General features: G+C 38.0%; 1 protein-coding gene and 2 non-coding genes across 3 annotated transcripts; 1 reads left to right on the top strand and 2 right to left on the bottom strand.

Annotated features, from left to right (window-relative positions):
- The first annotated feature begins 939 nt into the window (after positions 1–939).
- On the top strand, positions 940–1012 carry TRNAV-UAC (transfer RNA valine (anticodon UAC)). The gene has a single exon. It is a non-coding gene; the product is annotated as a tRNA-Val (tRNA).
- A 701-nt stretch (positions 1013–1713) lies between these two features.
- Positions 1714–1787, bottom strand: TRNAN-GUU (transfer RNA asparagine (anticodon GUU)). The gene has a single exon. It is a non-coding gene; the product is annotated as a tRNA-Asn (tRNA).
- Positions 1788–14176: 12389 nt separating this feature from the next.
- Positions 14177–15191, bottom strand: LOC138151008 (olfactory receptor 5P3-like). The gene has a single exon (XM_069074433.1). The coding sequence runs from the start codon at positions 15189–15191 to the stop codon at positions 14247–14249; it is 945 nt and encodes a 314-aa protein (XP_068930534.1). The 3' UTR covers positions 14177–14246.
- Between the last annotated feature and the right edge of the window lie 1463 nt (positions 15192–16654).

The raw sequence follows: 16654 nt of genomic DNA, 5'->3' as shown, positions 1-16654 counted from the left end.
TAAAGAGTACCGAGGAGTTAAAAATAAGACAGCATTTTCCTCCTACTGAACTCTCCTGGACTTTCATTCTGCCTTTGGAAATCTCATCATCCTGAAAGATCACACTGACTCTGAAATCCACAGGTTCTCAGTGCTCCTTGCCCCTGGGGTCTCTCCCTCACTTACTAGCTGTGTGACTGCTCATATCACTTAATTCTGCTTGCTTAAATTTCCTCACCTACAAAATGGGAATGAGAACAGAACCTACCTACTAGAGTTGTTAGGAAGATAAAATAGGATAATATTTGTGAAGTACTTAACACCTGATTGTACTATATAAATAGTAGATACTATATAAATGCTGTTATTTGTTGTTGTTGGAGGGTGTAGAGGATGGACAGACAGTGGAGAACTCCTCCTAGATCCTCCAGTTAAAAAAAGACACCTAGGATAGCCATCTCATATCTCACTCACTGCACTCCTCTGGTTTTTCATCAGTCTTCTACTGAATACCCTCTCCTTCCTCCCCCCCCCCCCACTTCTTTTTACGTGTTGACCTCCTCCATGGGTTGTGAGCTCCTTGAGGGCTGGACAAAGTAAACTATCATTTGCCTTTATTCATAGGCAGAACTTAGGACAGTGGCCAGGACACAATAGATTAGATGCTTAATACATGTCTATCTACTGAGTGACAAAGAGAGTTCCTGGCGTTGATTGGTTATGCTCTGAGAAGCATATGTAAAAGGAATAAATGCACTTATTTTAAAAGGAGAAAAAGAATATGCAGTTTTTCATAATTGGTACGTGTTAGGAGTACATAAACATGGGGGAGGGAATGGGGGGATTGGAGTAAATTAGTCGATTATTCCTTTCAAAGACATTTCACATTTCACGATAATTCCGCTAATTCTAGCTACCTCGATTAGAAATATTACTGTTTGGAAACTCCCTCTGCCTAGTGGTTTCATAGTGTAGTGGTTATCACGTCTGCTTTACACGCAGAAGGTCCTGAGTTCGATCCTCAGTGAAACCATGTAGTTGTGTTTTAAAAGAAAAAACTTTTACCAAGAATTTAAAAGAGCATCGGAATTGGAATGGATGATAATACCCTTTTAAAACACTGAAGGAAGGGGCTTCTGGAATGAACAGACAGGAGTAAAGCCCAGTTCACCCCTCATTCAAAGGCTGTGGAACGCAGAGGAGGTGGCGAATTACTCCAAGCTGCTGCTAATTTAGCCATCAGCCCTGGGCTACGGACTGTGACGGAATGCCACCTTTAGGTCTCGTGCACTTCCGCGTCTTAGGGGCTCGGAAAGACAATGATCCGGACTTCACAGACCATCGCCTATCTCCATCTTCTTAAAACCAAAGCAAATACATTGTAGATGCGGCAAATTGAAATCTTCCCGAGGCGAGGGTGAGGGCAGGGGCAGTTATCCGGGATTATATTCCCCTCAAAAGATTTGTGATATCATTCAGAAGACTGGGTAGGAAAATGTATATTATCGCTCTCACTCAACAATTAAGAAGCGGAAAGTTTGCGATGAGGAGAAGATGTTTAGGTAACAATTCACATGGGGGGGGTGCATATTAGGGGTGAAGTGTAGAAGGACAGGAACTCTGAATTTAGGACTTACAGATTTCCTGTAATGATCGCGAGGAACCTAGGAATTTATGTGTTTGGGCGAGGGAGGATACGGAAAGCATTCTCGACTACAGGAAACTTAAAACAGTCGTCCCTGGGTGGGCTCGAACCACCAACCTTTCGGTTAACAGCCGAACGCGCTAACCGATTGCGCCACAGAGACTACATGTATAAGGTTACTATTTTAGAACATACCTAATTGAAGATTATTTTTTTTAAAGCTGTCATAGGTTGCCTACATTCTTCTAAGGTCCACAACTTCCAACAAGCTCAAACTCAAAGCAGAAATACAAAATGAACCAAAGGTTGAGTTTTCTGGTCTGGAACTCCGGAATTCCCAAATCAAGTTACACAGATCCTCTAGGATTCACTTTTCTTCCAACCAGAAATAAAGGAAAAGTACCAACCTCATTTCCTTGCCTCTTCTTTCATTCCCTCCGGCAGCTAAGCTCCCGGAGCGTGGGCACAATTAGATTCAGGGTGCTCCCTATCCACTGGAACGAGCTCGTTGCCTGATAGTGGCTGGGTGTGTTTTTTTTTTTTTTTTCCTGATTTGGAAAAAAACCAAACAAACCGAGATAAAAAGATTTCTTGTCCTTAGCCTCGATTATCTTGGGTTCTTGGGTAGGCAGACTTTTTTCTTTGACATCTTCTTTGGACTTGAGTTTGTCTAAGTACCTAGGCACATACGTCTTGCTATTCTATCAGGAGTCCATGCTAACTAGACAGAAGAAAAACATTTCTTCCTCCCTCCCTCCCTCCTTTCCTTTCCTTCTTTCTTTCTTCTTCTCTTTAGACCCCCAAAGGGCTCCACGACTGTGATAGTAATGGCAATTAAAGATTCCCAACAAGATTGGCTTGGTTTTCAAATTGATTGTGTTAAAACCCAGAGTTTGTTAATCCCACCTGTGGGATGGGCTTGTTGATGTGAAAAGAAAAGTCCTGAGCTGGGAGGAGCTGGTGACGTAGATTTGGAGAGATAAGAGAGAGGGGGAAGATCTTTTTGGAAGCAGCACCTCGTGGAGAGAGAGAGAGACTAAGAGAATTGCTGGTGGCCCCTTTGAATTGCCCTGGACTTTTGAGACCTGCCCCCTGAGCTGCCAAGGACTGAGGAGACATGGCTGTTTTGCTGGTACTTTGTCTGTCTGTTTTGATGTTGTTTTGCCAGATTTGTCCACTGGTGAAAGACAGTCCTTTTGTTGAAGAAGTCCTGGAACCTGGCTGTTCGCTAAGAAGCCCTGAGACTGTCCTGCAGACAGAGAGTGAATACTGTCCACTGGTGAGGGACAGTGCTGTTGTTGCAGGGGTCTGGAGACTGTCCTGCAGACAGAATGAATACTGTCCACTGGTGAAGGACAGTGCTGTTGTTGCAGGGGTCTGGGAGCCTTTCTGTTGGTTCAGAAGCCCTGAAGAAGGATTTTCTTGTTGTATGTTTACAGAAATCCTGGGAGAGGGCTTTGCTAATGTGTTCAGGGGTTCTAGGACTGTTCTACAGACAGAGGATAAATTCATGAAGGGACTGGAAATGTATCTTATGGCCTTGCTAAGCTTTGTCTCCCCAGGAACTAAGATTGCTGAGAACTTGCCTCTTGTCAAGATGAAGAAAAGACCTCCATTTGGGTATTAAGTGCTGTGTTTAAACTTGATGTAACTCTGGGGTAGATTCAATTGTGATCCAGGGGTGGGGAACTTTTGACCTTATTGTGCTCTGTGATTGACAAATGAAGGTACTTTACCTATGTTTGGAAACTAATCTCCATTTGAGAAGAGGGGTTTTGTGGTGGACCAAATGAAGGTATAGCCTAGGGGTGGAGAAGTATTTAGAACAGGGACTTTGTAATTGATTGAATGATTGGAAGGTCCTGGGGTGGGGTAGTCCTTGTAGATTATTTAATCACACTTAGTAAATGCTGTATTTTGAATGATGTCATGTTTTGATCTTCTCTGTTCTGGGTTTGTTACTGAATAAAATGGAGAGCACCTATGCTGGTATTCTGAACCTTGGGAAGTTGCCTTTCTTTTGGCATTACATTACAACGACACACAAAAAAGGTTAAGAACTCGTAAACTAAAGGCATCTCCCATGCCCCAAAACAGAACACAGTAGAAGGAATGCAAGAGTAAAGTAAGTATAGTGAATTTAGAAACCCGAAGAGAAAAGGTAATCTATCAATCATCTTCAGAGGAGGCTCTGGGGATGCTGGAACCTAACTGGGTCCATGAGACCACTAAAAAGGTTGGGCTCAGATCCGAGGGGAAAGATACCAGACTGAGAGCTAGGAAACATGGGTTTGAATCTCAGCCCTTACTATCTGTAGGATGGTGAACAAGTCACTTAGCCGAACCTCAGTTTCTGTAAAAAGGGGACAAAGGATAATTGTTGTACCTACCTCGAAAGGTTGTTTAAAAACAACAACTTTCAACATGGTAATCCAGGGACTTTTGGGGCTCTGCCTCTAGGCTCTCTTCTGGATGCTTTCTCTCGGAAATGTCATTCCATGGAGTCAACTACTGCTGTTGACTCCCAAATATTTTCATCTTCAGTCCTGGCCTCATTTCAGGCACACACAAGACCAACTGCCTCTATACCATTTCCAAGCATATTCATAAGGTTTCTGCTTCAGGCAAAGGGTAAACTCAGTGTTACCCTTTTGTGAACTGGGTCCTCAGGTGAGGACTGAGGGGGGAAATAGGATTTGGAAGTAAGAGTTCATTGGTACCGTTGCATAGAACAGTTTCAGATGATTGATGAGGTCTGAGGTCATTTTTCAAAGGTTGGAGAAATAAGTTAGAAATGAAAAAGGGGAGACAAGGAGAACACATTGCCTTTTTCTAGGATGTGAAAGGGAAGGACTGCAGTATGAGGATGTAGTAGGATTAAGTGAAAGTTTTTAAAGAATGAAGGGAATCTAGAAATGTTTTTAAGCTGGAAGGGGAGACTAAAATTTAGAGAATGATCGAAATGCCAACTGAATGTAAACATCATAGGGGACAAAAGAGGGAGAGGTTAGAATGGCATAGGGATGTGGGAGCGATTTGGTTGACGTGGATGGGTATGAAAGAGCAGGGAAGTGGTAGCCAGAGGAGGGAGAGCTGCTGGATTTGATTTCTTTTGGGTACATAGAAAGGAGGATGCAGAAGACAAGAAAGAGCGGAGGACGTAGACATCATTTCCCCTACCTCTTTCGTGTTAACCGTCTTCTCTATCTCCTAAACTAATCTCCCATTAACCAGCTGAGAGCGAGGAGATGTTTTTCAGTCCTTTAGGTCTTGTTCGACACTCCGTGACCCCATCTGGAGTTTTCCTGGCAAAGATACTGGAATGGTTTGACATTTTCTTCTCCATTTCATTTTACAGATGAGGAAACGGAGGTAAACAAAATTAAGTAATTTGCCCAGGGTGGTACAACTAGTAAATGTCTGAGGTCGGATTTGAACTCGTCTCCCTGACTCCTGACTCCAGGACTGGTATTCTACCCCCTTCCTGAGGCGATATAGTAGGTTTCATAAAAGAACTTAGGCTTTCAAAGCCAGTTGTTGGTTTCCCCCCTTTGAATCCGACGTCGGAGGAAAATTACCAAGGGTGGGAGGCCAATGAATTAAGGAACAAGGAAGGGACAGAAGGAGTAAAGCTAAGGGAGAAAGCATGGACAGCGGACAGACCTAGAAGTGAGCATAGCTAGGGCAGATAGAGGCCTCTCTTTCCAGCATTCATTTGCCGGCAACTGGGATGGATCTATTAGGGATAAAGCCCCAAATTGACTTGCAAGTGTTCTTTTCCCAGTGCTTTTCCCTCCAAAGATTAAATACTTGTTTGAGTTTGGGACAGGCTCTGGCTCTTAGCGACCAGTTGATTTCCTAAGGCGCCGAAAATGCATGAAGATAGGGTAGACATTTTTTTAATTCTTAGAATTAAGCATTCCAGGTAATTAAATTACCGCTCCAAAGGTGAGACTGGGGAAGAGAAAATGAATGGAGGTGAAAGGGGGCATCTCCGCGGGCATGACTCCAGCAGAAAGAAAATAAGACCCACCCTAGGGTTCTGACGCAACAAAATTGAAGCTGCCTCGTCCTAATTGTTGACTCTGCCTCCTGCAGAGCTTTTTACTTTGTGGTTTGGTCTGTAAAAAACTAGTCTAGTAAATTGCAGGTCCTTTAGATATCTCGAGAATGGGGGCAATTGGTTCAATAGTCCCTGAAGATCCTTGCCTTTTCAAATGAAAAATCGCGAAATCTGGGAAGTAGTTTCAAATCCTCCAGACAAAACAAGAACAATGAGCCCAGCAGATTAAGGAAACTAGCCAGCAAGAAAACCACAAACTATTAGAGCTCTCTCTTTCCCATACAAACCCTTTTCCAAAATCCCTTGAAAGAAAAATAATCAAGGATTTGTTTAGAATTGAATAATGTTGACCAGAGCTACCATTAGACCTAATGAGTCGTAGGCATTTTCAGCTCTCCAAAAAACATTTTCCTATAGAAGTAGGCCTCATAAGAGTAGGAATTGTTTTTCGTTTTTTTTTTTTCTTTCTATCCCCAGACAGTGAAGGTGTCTATTAATGTTTGCTGAATCGAACTAAATTGAATTGAAATGAGATGAACTTTGTTTTCCTATTCAGTACTTGCTACCTATAACTGAAGACGATAGACACAACAGGCAGATGCTGCATTTGTTTTTGTGCCTACAGGAGTTTGAAGGAAAGGAAACAGTTGAGAAATTTCCGCGCAGATTCAAGAGGACGATTTACAAGAAGGGATCATTGAAGACCAAGAGATTTCTTTTGGTCAGAAGTTCAGGATCTCTGCTCTTAGTCTCACCTGACAATCCGTTGCTTTAACTACTGACTCATTACATTTCTCGAAGAAACCAGAGCCTTCCGTATTTTAGGAAATTTTGTATAGAAAAAGACAATGAGTGGATCGCAAGTGAATTCTCCATCACAAGGGTCTGAGCCATTTCCAAGATACCTCCAAGAGTCCAAGAAAGGACTTTTAAAAATCAACTTCTTGGTGTCAGCGACTCAAAGACAAGGACCTCCATGCCAGGGAGGCTCCTGGCGATGGAATATCACCCTTTAAGTAGAAAGGAATAGATTCGTCACAGTAACACTTCTGATATTAGAAAAAAAAAGAAGGGGGCTCAGTAGTCTTGGAACAACTGGCAGGATTGGGGAGGAAGAGGGAAATTGAGAGAGATATGGTGAATAACAGATGGCCAATGAAGCTTTGGGAAGAGAAAGAGTCTTATTCTAGATTTGATTGTGAGCCCAATGGAGTTTGAATGTGGAAGTGGATGGGGTGACTGTTTTGTGGAACGTAATTATCCTAAGTCTGAATCTCTTTTTTGGCTTTTACGGAAACTATGCCTTAGAGGTGAATACTTTTTAAAAATTTTTTTGATCTTTATTAATTTGTTTGTTTACTTTTAGTTTACAAGATTCAATTCCACAATTCCTTGAGTTTCAAATTTTCTCTCCTTCCCTCTTCCCCCCCCCATGACTGCATACAATCAAGTATAGGATTTGCAAATATTTTCACATTAGACATTAGTCAGGTTATAAAGACGAATTGTATCAGATGGAATGAAAAATGGGAAAGAGGAAACAAAACCAAACAAGAAAAAGAAAAGGATACGGTAGTTTGCTTCAATCTGTGTTCAAACTCAGTTCTTTGTAGTTCTTTCTCTGGATGTAGACATCTCTCTCCATCATGAGTCTTTTGGGATTGACTTATAACACTGAATTGCTGAGAAGAGTCCAGTCTATCAAAGTTGGTCATCACACATACGTTGGTTGTGTCTGTAACTGTGTACAAATTTCTCCTGGGTCTATAGAGGCGAATACTTTAAAAGACTCTGACTTCAGCTTCTCCAGACAGGTTCCGGGGAGAAGAAGTTGTAGATTAAGTAAGGAAACAGATCATTTCAAATCTATTTCTTTGTCGCTTAACGAAGTGACTTTAAATTTAGTTAGGAACAGTGGAATGAAGCTGCACTCAACTCAATGCCATCTATCCCATAGAACCAATCCTGCCAGCGAGGACTGTCTGTGGTAGTTGACTCTTCAGCAAGCTGACTCGGAGGGAGCTTATACTTTGGCTTTCCTAAAGTTTTGAGTGTGAAAATCCTAGAGAGATCTCCTCAAATGCAGGAAGAAGGAAGTGATTTTCCAAGCTTGAGAGGAATAGGATCTCCAAGGCCTGAAAACACAAAGCAAGACTCCAACCTGTGACCCCACACTTGAGAAACAAACACTAGCACTGAGACAAGCTGGACAAAACCATCTCACTAGACCCCCCCCCCCCCACATAGCTTTTATGTATTTTCATTTAGGAGGATGGTTTCACAGCAGATCTCTGAAGGTATTGAGATCCAAGGAAACTTCAGGACAGTCAGCTAGATTCAGGGGCAGGACCTCTACTTTGCCGTTTCTCACCCTGATTTCTGGATTTTACAAAGTTATCACTTTGTCAGGTAAGGATTCCCTTCAACCAAAGATTGCCAGTGAAAACTGCAATCCAAAGTGGCTCTCTTGACCTTGTAAGCACCAGGGACAGTTCTTTAGAGGTTAATAGAAGGAGATGGTGCATCCAGCCACTTCCCAAAGGAGATTAATTTTCTAAGGTTGTCCAGGTAGCTCTGGTGTCATCTTCTGAAGGAGGCTTCTATTTCCTCTCTCCAACTGCTAGAGTCTTCCTTCCAAGGCTACCTTGTAATTACTTTGTATATACTTTTATGTACATATTATCTTTACCGATTAGAATGTAAGATCTTTGAGGGCAGGGACTGGGGCTTTTTTTTTTTTTGTAATAAAAGTAACTCTCAGGGCACAGCACAATGTTTGACACAGAGTAATTTCTTTTTGTATCATTGTCAGTGTGTACTAATGATACTGGAGGAGATATTAGACAATCACCTACAGAAAAAAAAAATCAGAATTCAGTTAATTAAATTCCTATTCTGATTCCTCATTATTTTGTGGATACTGGATTCTCAAAAGCTGTGGTGACTGAGCACAAACTCTGGTGAGTCCTATAGTGCTGGAAAGACTTTGATCACTACAAGGAAAGATAGTGAATCCATTATCCAAGAACAACCCCAAATTTGAAAGGCCTTTCTCCAGCAGTTTGGTCATGAGGTTATAAATCATTTTGACTACAGAAACTAATTAAGCCTTTTAATAAGGCGGAGAAGCATTATGGTCAACATTAGGAAGATAAGGGCCTATGCCAATGGAATTAAAGGTATTTGATATATTGAAATAGTGTTATATCTGGCATAGTGCCTGCCACATAGTAGGCATCATGTCATAGCTTACTCTTTTCCCTTCCCTTCCATATCAATTTGTGACCCAAAAAGAGTCCTTAAAGATGTCACTAAAGCAATATAAACCAGTCTTCAAAATCACCATACCATGTTCGGAATTAGGTATTGTAGTTGTTGGTGACTGGAGAAGGAAAAAATAGGACAAGCTGAACTTTGAATCAATGTTATTACTTGCTAACAGACACACATCTCAATAATTTTGGGAGATTGTAAAAGGACATTAATGTTTACTTTACACTGTGTCTTAAGATGGTCAATGACAAAAAAGAAGGCTCCATATAAAATTATATTTATAGCAGGATTTTTTTTTTGTGGTAGAAACAACAGGAAACAAAGTAGATACCCATCTATTGGAGAATGATTAAAAAATATAGTATATCAATTTAATGGAATATTACTGTGCTGCTAGATACAATTAATATGATGAATACAAAGAATACTAGATAGACTTACATGAACCAATGCATTAATGATGCATAGTGAAGTAGAGTCAAGAAAATATTATGCAATGATTAAAATAATGTAAACCACAAAATAGTTGAAAATGAATCATAAAAAAATTTTAAAGAATGATCTTGTCCCCAAAGAAGATATGAAAAGACACCATCCCTCATTCCTTTACAGTGCTGGGGATTCACAGCTGTGGAACATTACATACTATGTCAGCTTTTTTCAATGTTTTGAGAAGTTGTGCTGATTCTTTTCCTTTTTTTCTTTTTTGTCATTTTGTTTCATTAATAAAAATGGTGACTCCAGGAGAGAGGAAAAGGAGAAAAAATTCAGGGGGAAAACCAAGTAACCTAAAAACAATAAAAATACTTATTTTCAAATTGACCAAAGTCTATTTGATATACTACAGAGATCTCTGGGTCAAGGGGTATAGACATTTTGTAGTCACTTTATTTCTTTATTTCCAGATTTCTTCCTAAAACAATTGTATTAAGTACAGCTAAACTAATAATGTTTTGGTGTGACAATTTTTCTACAAGTTCTCAGAACTGACTTGCAATTTTATCATTTTGCCAATTTGCTGGCAAAAACAACTACTCCAAATCAATTCAACTATCTTCAAGTAGTTTATTTTTTAAATTATTTTCCTTATTTGAAGATCAAGACATATCTTCCTTTGATTTTAACATAATTGACTCTGGAAAACTTTTTTCATATGAAGAAAATCTGCATATTTGATCATCATTTTAGCAGAAATTTTCACTGAATGAAGTTGAACATGCATTGGTCATAAGAAAATTTTGAAAGGTGTCGCTGGTAGTTTATCACACTTTCCTCTCCAAGTAATAGTTATTTCCTTTGAATTCAGTTGTTTTATGTAAGTTTTATTTTTTATTTTGAACTAGATGTAGAGCAAAAGTGAAATGAGCATTTCCACATATGATATAGAAAAGGAGAGGATTGTCCATGAAACTATGAAGCTCTATTATGTAGATCTTTCTCTAAAAAAATTTTATAACAAATTTACATGTAACCTGTAAATCTAGTCCTGCTTGTCCATGATTCCTTCTGACCTTCCTTGTGTTTTCTTCCTTTTTTGGAGTCGGATTTGTTGGCTATATCTCTAATCCTCTTCTCCCTCCCACCTTTTCCTCAATTAAAAAAAAATGGAACAATATCATTGCAATAAGTTTGTACAGTCAAAAAACCCAAATTTCCGTATTAGCCATTTCCCAAAAATGTATGCCTCATTCTGCATCTTGAGTCCATTACCTCTTCATTAGAAGGTGGGTACCATGTTTCATCATTGGCCCTCTGAAATCATAATTGGTCATTGCATTGATCAGAGTTCTTAAGTCTTTCAAAGTTGGTTTTTCTTTACAGTATTATTGGAATTGTACAATTTGTTCTCCTAGTTTTTCTCATTTCACTCTGCATAAGTTCATACAAGTCTTCCCTGGTTTTTTTTTGAAACCTGCCTGCCTCGTTGTCGTGAATATGCCTTTATATTACGAAATCTCTATTTGTTTAGACATTCTCTTAGTTTGCAGCTATTTGCCACTACGAAAAAAAATTGCTACAAATATTTTTGTACATGTGGTTCCTCTCCCCCGATCTTTTCAGCGCCTCCTAGAGGCACTTCTGAGTCAAAAAGTCAAATTCACAACTTAGTGACTTGTTGGGCATAGTTTCAAATTGCTTTTGAAAACTAGTGGACCAATTTACATTTCTATCAAAAGTATATTAGTATGTCTGTTTTCCCACAGATTCAACAGTTGTCACTTTCCTTTTTAATTCTCTTTGCTGATTTTATAAGTGTTATATGAAATCTCAGAATTACTTCAATTTGCATTTTTCTAATTATTAGTGATTCAGAGCACATTTTTTACATGTTTATTGATACTTTAGACTTCTTACTTTGATAACTACTTATTCATGATTTATTTATTGGGGGAAGTTGAAAACCAGTTTTTTTTTAAATGAAGTACCTCATCCCTGTCTCAGCTCTCTCTCTCTCTCTCTCTCTAGTATTTTTTCCAATTACATGCATGGATAGTTTTCAACATTCATTTTTATAAGATTTTGAGTTCCAAATTTTTCTCACTGCCTCCCTTTTCTACCCCCTCCCCAAGACAGCAAGTAATCTGATAAAGGCTATACATGTACAGTGATATCAAACATATTTCCACATTAGTCACATTGTGAAAGAAGAATCAGAACAAAAGAGGAAAACTATGAGAAAGAAAAAAACCCCAAAAAGTGAAAATAGAAAGTTTTGATCTTCATTCAGATTCCATAGGTTCTTTCTCTGGATGTGGATAGCATTTTCCATCATGAATCTTTTGAAATCATCTTGGATCATTTTATTGCTGAGAAACTCAGAAGTCTATCATAGTTGGTCATCACATAATGTTTCTATTACTGTGTACAATGTTCTCCTGGCTCTGTTCACTTCACTTTGCATTAGCTCATGTAAGTCTTTCCAGATTTTCTTTTAAATCTGCCAGCTCATCATTTCTTATAGAACAATAGTATTCCATTACATTCATATACCACAACTTATTCAGTCACTCCCCAGTTAATGGGCATCCCTTTATTTTCCAATTCTTTGCTACCATAAGAGGAGCTGCTATGAATATTTCTGTATAGGTGGGTCCTCTTCCCTTTTTTATGATCTCTTTGGGATACAGACCTAGTAGTGATACTGCTGAATCAATGGTTATTCTATTATCTCTTTCACAAATAAAGCAGCAATATGTGGAATTTTTGAATTGTAATCCTAATAGAAGAACAACAACTTTCAGGTGTTCCCATGTATATCAAGATTAATTTTAATATTTAAAGGTTCTCAAGAGAGAACCTTTGTTTTAAATCATGTTTTAAATATATTTTGATGATTTCTTGGATAGCATCCTTTGTTTTCAATTCTCTTTATCTAGAAAATAAAGTTTTAACTTAATTTTTCATAAGTTAAATGAATAAGCAAAGACATTTGGGTATGCTTGAGTTATTATTGTGAGGATCTGAGGATAGAAAGGTTACTTAGCACATAAGCTGGAACTACATAGAGCATCCAAAAATAAGCCAATTAGTGATTTCTCACAACCACACCACATCCCTGACATCCCTCCCCACAATAATTTATTAATATATAATTTCAATGCATAAATTATGCAATAGAATTTGAGATACATTTCTAGATAGATATAGAGAAACAGATAGTTTAGACTCTATCACTACCAGTTAGTTTTCCTTATGAGTTCTCAAGCTGGGCTCTAAGGCCTTTCAAAGCCTCTGTTTTGAGATTTCTCTATTAATTCCCAAAATTAAAATGTCTCTCCAATCAATCTATTAATTAGTCTTGCATCCTCACTCCAGTTTACTAAAAGTGATATTTAAGGAGAATTTCCAAATAAGAACTTTAAAATAAATCATTTCCTTAAAAGCTTTTGCTCTTATGTATGCAATATGTATATACACACATATTTATATATGTTGTACACACATATCATCTTCCCCCTTCCACCACATCTTAAATAGACATCAAGATTACTGACCAAACTATTTGTTACAATGTCACAAACAATAAAAATACACATAAACAATTATTTATAATTTATCAGTTGTGAGAAATATCGCAGGCAAAGGCACTTTAACCATCTATGCAACTGCTTCCCTCCCAATTCTTTAAACACAATCCCACTAGTCACTTATCTCAGGATAACAATTAAATTCTTTTTTTTTTTGAGAATTGGAAATGGCAGTTTTTATTGTAAGCAGAAGAATGAATAGGCAAAACCCAAGCATCAAAAGGTGGAGAGATGTGTGATCAACAAGAGGAAATGGGAGGAGGTTGTAAGGAGTTAGTTGAGAGCAGAAAGGAGGAAGACAACTGGGCTCCTAAGATCATAAATCTAGAGTTAGAAGGGACCTCAAAGGCCATTTAGTACACCTTCATTCTACAGATGAGGAAACTCAGACTGAGGGAGCAGAAGTGAATTACTCAAGTCTGCAAAAGTAGAAATAATCAAAAGCAGGATTTGAACCAGGGTCATCTGACTCAAGACTCAGAGCTCTTATGGAAAGCCTAAGAAGAATGGTTTCAGGGAGTTTTCTGTGGAGGGAGGGGATGGATTATTAGAACAATTAAATTCTTATTGAGAATTCTGTTCATCTCAAGAAAAGGATTGTAGTTAGTTCTCTCAGGAAATTACTTATCTTAGTTCCTTTTCTCTGTCCTTTCTTCAGTTAGTTAACAGTCTCTACAGAATGACAGTTAAACTCAGTGTTCTCACAGATAATTCATAGACTGAGAATTAAACTGTTACTCCAAGATTCTATTGCCTCCTAAAGATACAGTAACATAGCTACAATCTCTTTAAGATAAACTATTGAAGTTACTATTATATTTATATCAAAATTAATTTTTCATTCAACAATAGTAGATGACAGGGAAATTTTGTTTGTACTTTTAAAACGTTTATCAAAAGGCATATCTAGAACACCAAGACATTTCCACATGATAAAAAATGAGTTGAATAATGGATTCTGTGATGTTTGGCCATACAACAATTCAAATTTATGATTCGTAAAATAAATAGTCAATAAGAATTATGATATGGGAGTGGCTAGGTAGCGCAGTGAATAGAGCACTGGCCCTAGAGTCAGGAGGTCCTGGGTTTGGATCTGGACTCAGACACTTAACACAAAAACTAGCTGTGTGACCTTGGGCAAGCCACTTAACCCCAACTGCCCTCCAAAAAGCAAAAAAAAAAAAGAATTATGATATGCTTTCCCCCTCAAACCCATTTATAACTAACACTCTATAATAACCATCACAAATTTTTCTTAATAAAATAAGTGTTTTCTGTTTATTAATTTCCTTATGGCCCCCTTTACTTCCTTGTTTCTCAGGCTGTAGATCAAGGGATTCAACATGGGGATCATTACAGTGTAGAAGATGGAAACTACTTTGTTTTGGTCAGTTGAGTAGCTGGATTTAGGCATCACATAAATGAATGTAATAGTCCCATAAAACAGAGTGACTGCAGTGAGATGAGAGGTGCAGGTGGAGAAGGCTTTGTGTCTTCCATCAGTGGAGTGCATTTTCAGGACAGAAAAGAGAATATATACATAAGAGATGGCTATGATTAATACTGTGACCACAATAATTGACCCAGAAGTGACAGCAGGAATAATTTCAGCAAGAAAATCATGGGAGCAGGAAAGCTTCAATAGAGGTGAGTAGTCACAAAAAAAATGATTGACTTTATTAGGTCCACAGAAAGACAGACTCAATAAACAACCAGTAAAAGCCCAAGCATTCAGACAACCACCTAGATAGGAGGCAATCACTAATAGTGTGCAAACTCTGGTGGACATTTTGGTGGAATAGAGAAGGGGACTACAGATAGCCATGTACCTATCATAGGCCATTACAGACAGCAGAAAGCATTCTGCTGTCCCAAAAGTGACTACAGAACACAGTTGGAATGCACATCCTGCTAGAGGGAGTGAGGGTATTTCCCCAAGAAAATTCATGAGCATGACAGGTGTGACTGATGAGGAGTACCCAATATCTACAAAAGCCAAGTGACTGAGGAAAAGGTACATTGGAGTGTGAAGCTGAGAGCATTTTCTGATCAATATGATTATGCTAAGGTTACCAATTAATGTGAAAATGTAGACACCTAGAAATACTACAAAGAGAATGGCACGAAGCGTTGGAGCAGCTGTTAACCCCAAAATAATGAATTCTGTCACGTCTATCTCAGAATGGTTTTTGAAAGACATCTGTCTCAGAAAAGGTGCCTATTGAGACAAAAAAAGAGATTTGGGTGGAATATAAGACTAAAATGTAGATATCCATTTACATATGTATAATAAATAGTTACTGAGCATTGACTACACCAAAGGCCCTATTTGGGAGAATGAGGGGAAATACAAAAATGAATATCATGCAGTGTTTTTACTGAAGGACTTAAATATCTAATAAGGGTAACAAGACATAGAAATAGTTATAATAAAAATATAAGATTATCAGAATTTTTTATATAAATAATGTTCTCTGAGAATACTAAAGTAGGGACCACAGAAGGCTTCATAGAGGATATATGTTTTTTATCAATTCCTTATTTAAATTTCAGGATCTCTTGGATATAAATTGTTTATGAGAGATGTATAGTTTTTTAAAAAAAAAAAAAGGTTCCCCCTTTCCAGTTCTACAATTCCTCTTATTCTAGCTGCATTGATTTTGTTAATCCAAAACTTTAAAATTTAATGTAGCAGAAACTATGTATTGAGAATAGTGTGTCAAATAGCTTACTTTGTATTATTTAATCCAATTCAGGAGCTCTCATTTAGATGTGGGTGTGGTTTTATTCATTTAGCATGTAAACTTCAGCACTGGGTCACAAAATATCAGCCCTAGAAGTAAACTTGGAGATTACTGAAAGAAACACAGAAGAGGAAATGATTTGAACAAGGTTAAGGTCAGAGCTAAGACTTAAACCAAGTCTAGTAAGTATTTCTCATAATTCATCATTATACTATAGAATACTTATGTCTTCAAAAGCAATTGTAAGAATAAATATTTTAGTAATCATACCCTTTCTACTATATTTTGGAAATATAAGAAAGGTTTAAAATAAACTTTAAACTTATCAGCTATATCTTAACTAATTATTCTTGCTAAGGAAGTGTCAAACTCAGTGTTGTCCTGCTAAAGGAATGTAAGTGCTGTAAGTGTCCTCTAAATTTTGGCTCCTGGGGTCAAAGAGAAGTTCACTCAATTATAATGGTCCAACATTAGACTGTCTTGCCACAGATGAAAGATCCTTTTCAATGGAAATATTCAGGCAGAAACTGGATAACCACTTTTTCTGGAATTCATTAGAAATCTTTGGGAATCTATAAGGGAATTCCAGTATTTGCTGGGATTTTGAAATAGGTGACCTATAAGTTGATTCATTGTATTTCTAACTCCAAGTACTATGAGTCATTGTCTTGGAGGAAACCACTTTTTGAATGAGCAAATGAGAAATGAAAAGATGCCCTGTAAATGTATGTAGGCTTCAGCATGCTTCCAACAATGGCTATGAGAAGTGTTAAACATACTACCATGGACATGTATGGTTGGAAAATGAAGTGGACCTGTTTTATGAAGCAATAACAAAAACACCTTTAAGTAACTGATTGACATCACAAGATCTGTACTGCTATTCATTACATATTAAAAGATGAAGAGTAAGACCTCA

The sequence above is a fragment of the Petaurus breviceps genome, unplaced genomic scaffold, assembly GCF_028583685.1.
Source record: "Petaurus breviceps papuanus isolate PSGF00001 unplaced genomic scaffold, PetGlider_PUasm1.0 140, whole genome shotgun sequence".
In the NCBI taxonomy this organism is placed as follows: domain Eukaryota; kingdom Metazoa; phylum Chordata; class Mammalia; order Diprotodontia; family Petauridae; genus Petaurus; species Petaurus breviceps.
The sequence above is the reverse complement of the archived record's forward strand: the minus strand, read 5'-3'. Positions and strand labels throughout refer to the sequence as shown.

Bases quoted from the DNA above. Each gene is read 5' to 3' on its own strand.
- LOC138151008 (XM_069074433.1), bottom strand. From the start codon at position 15,191: ATGTCTTTCAAAAACCATTCTGAGATAGACGTGACAGAATTCATTATT.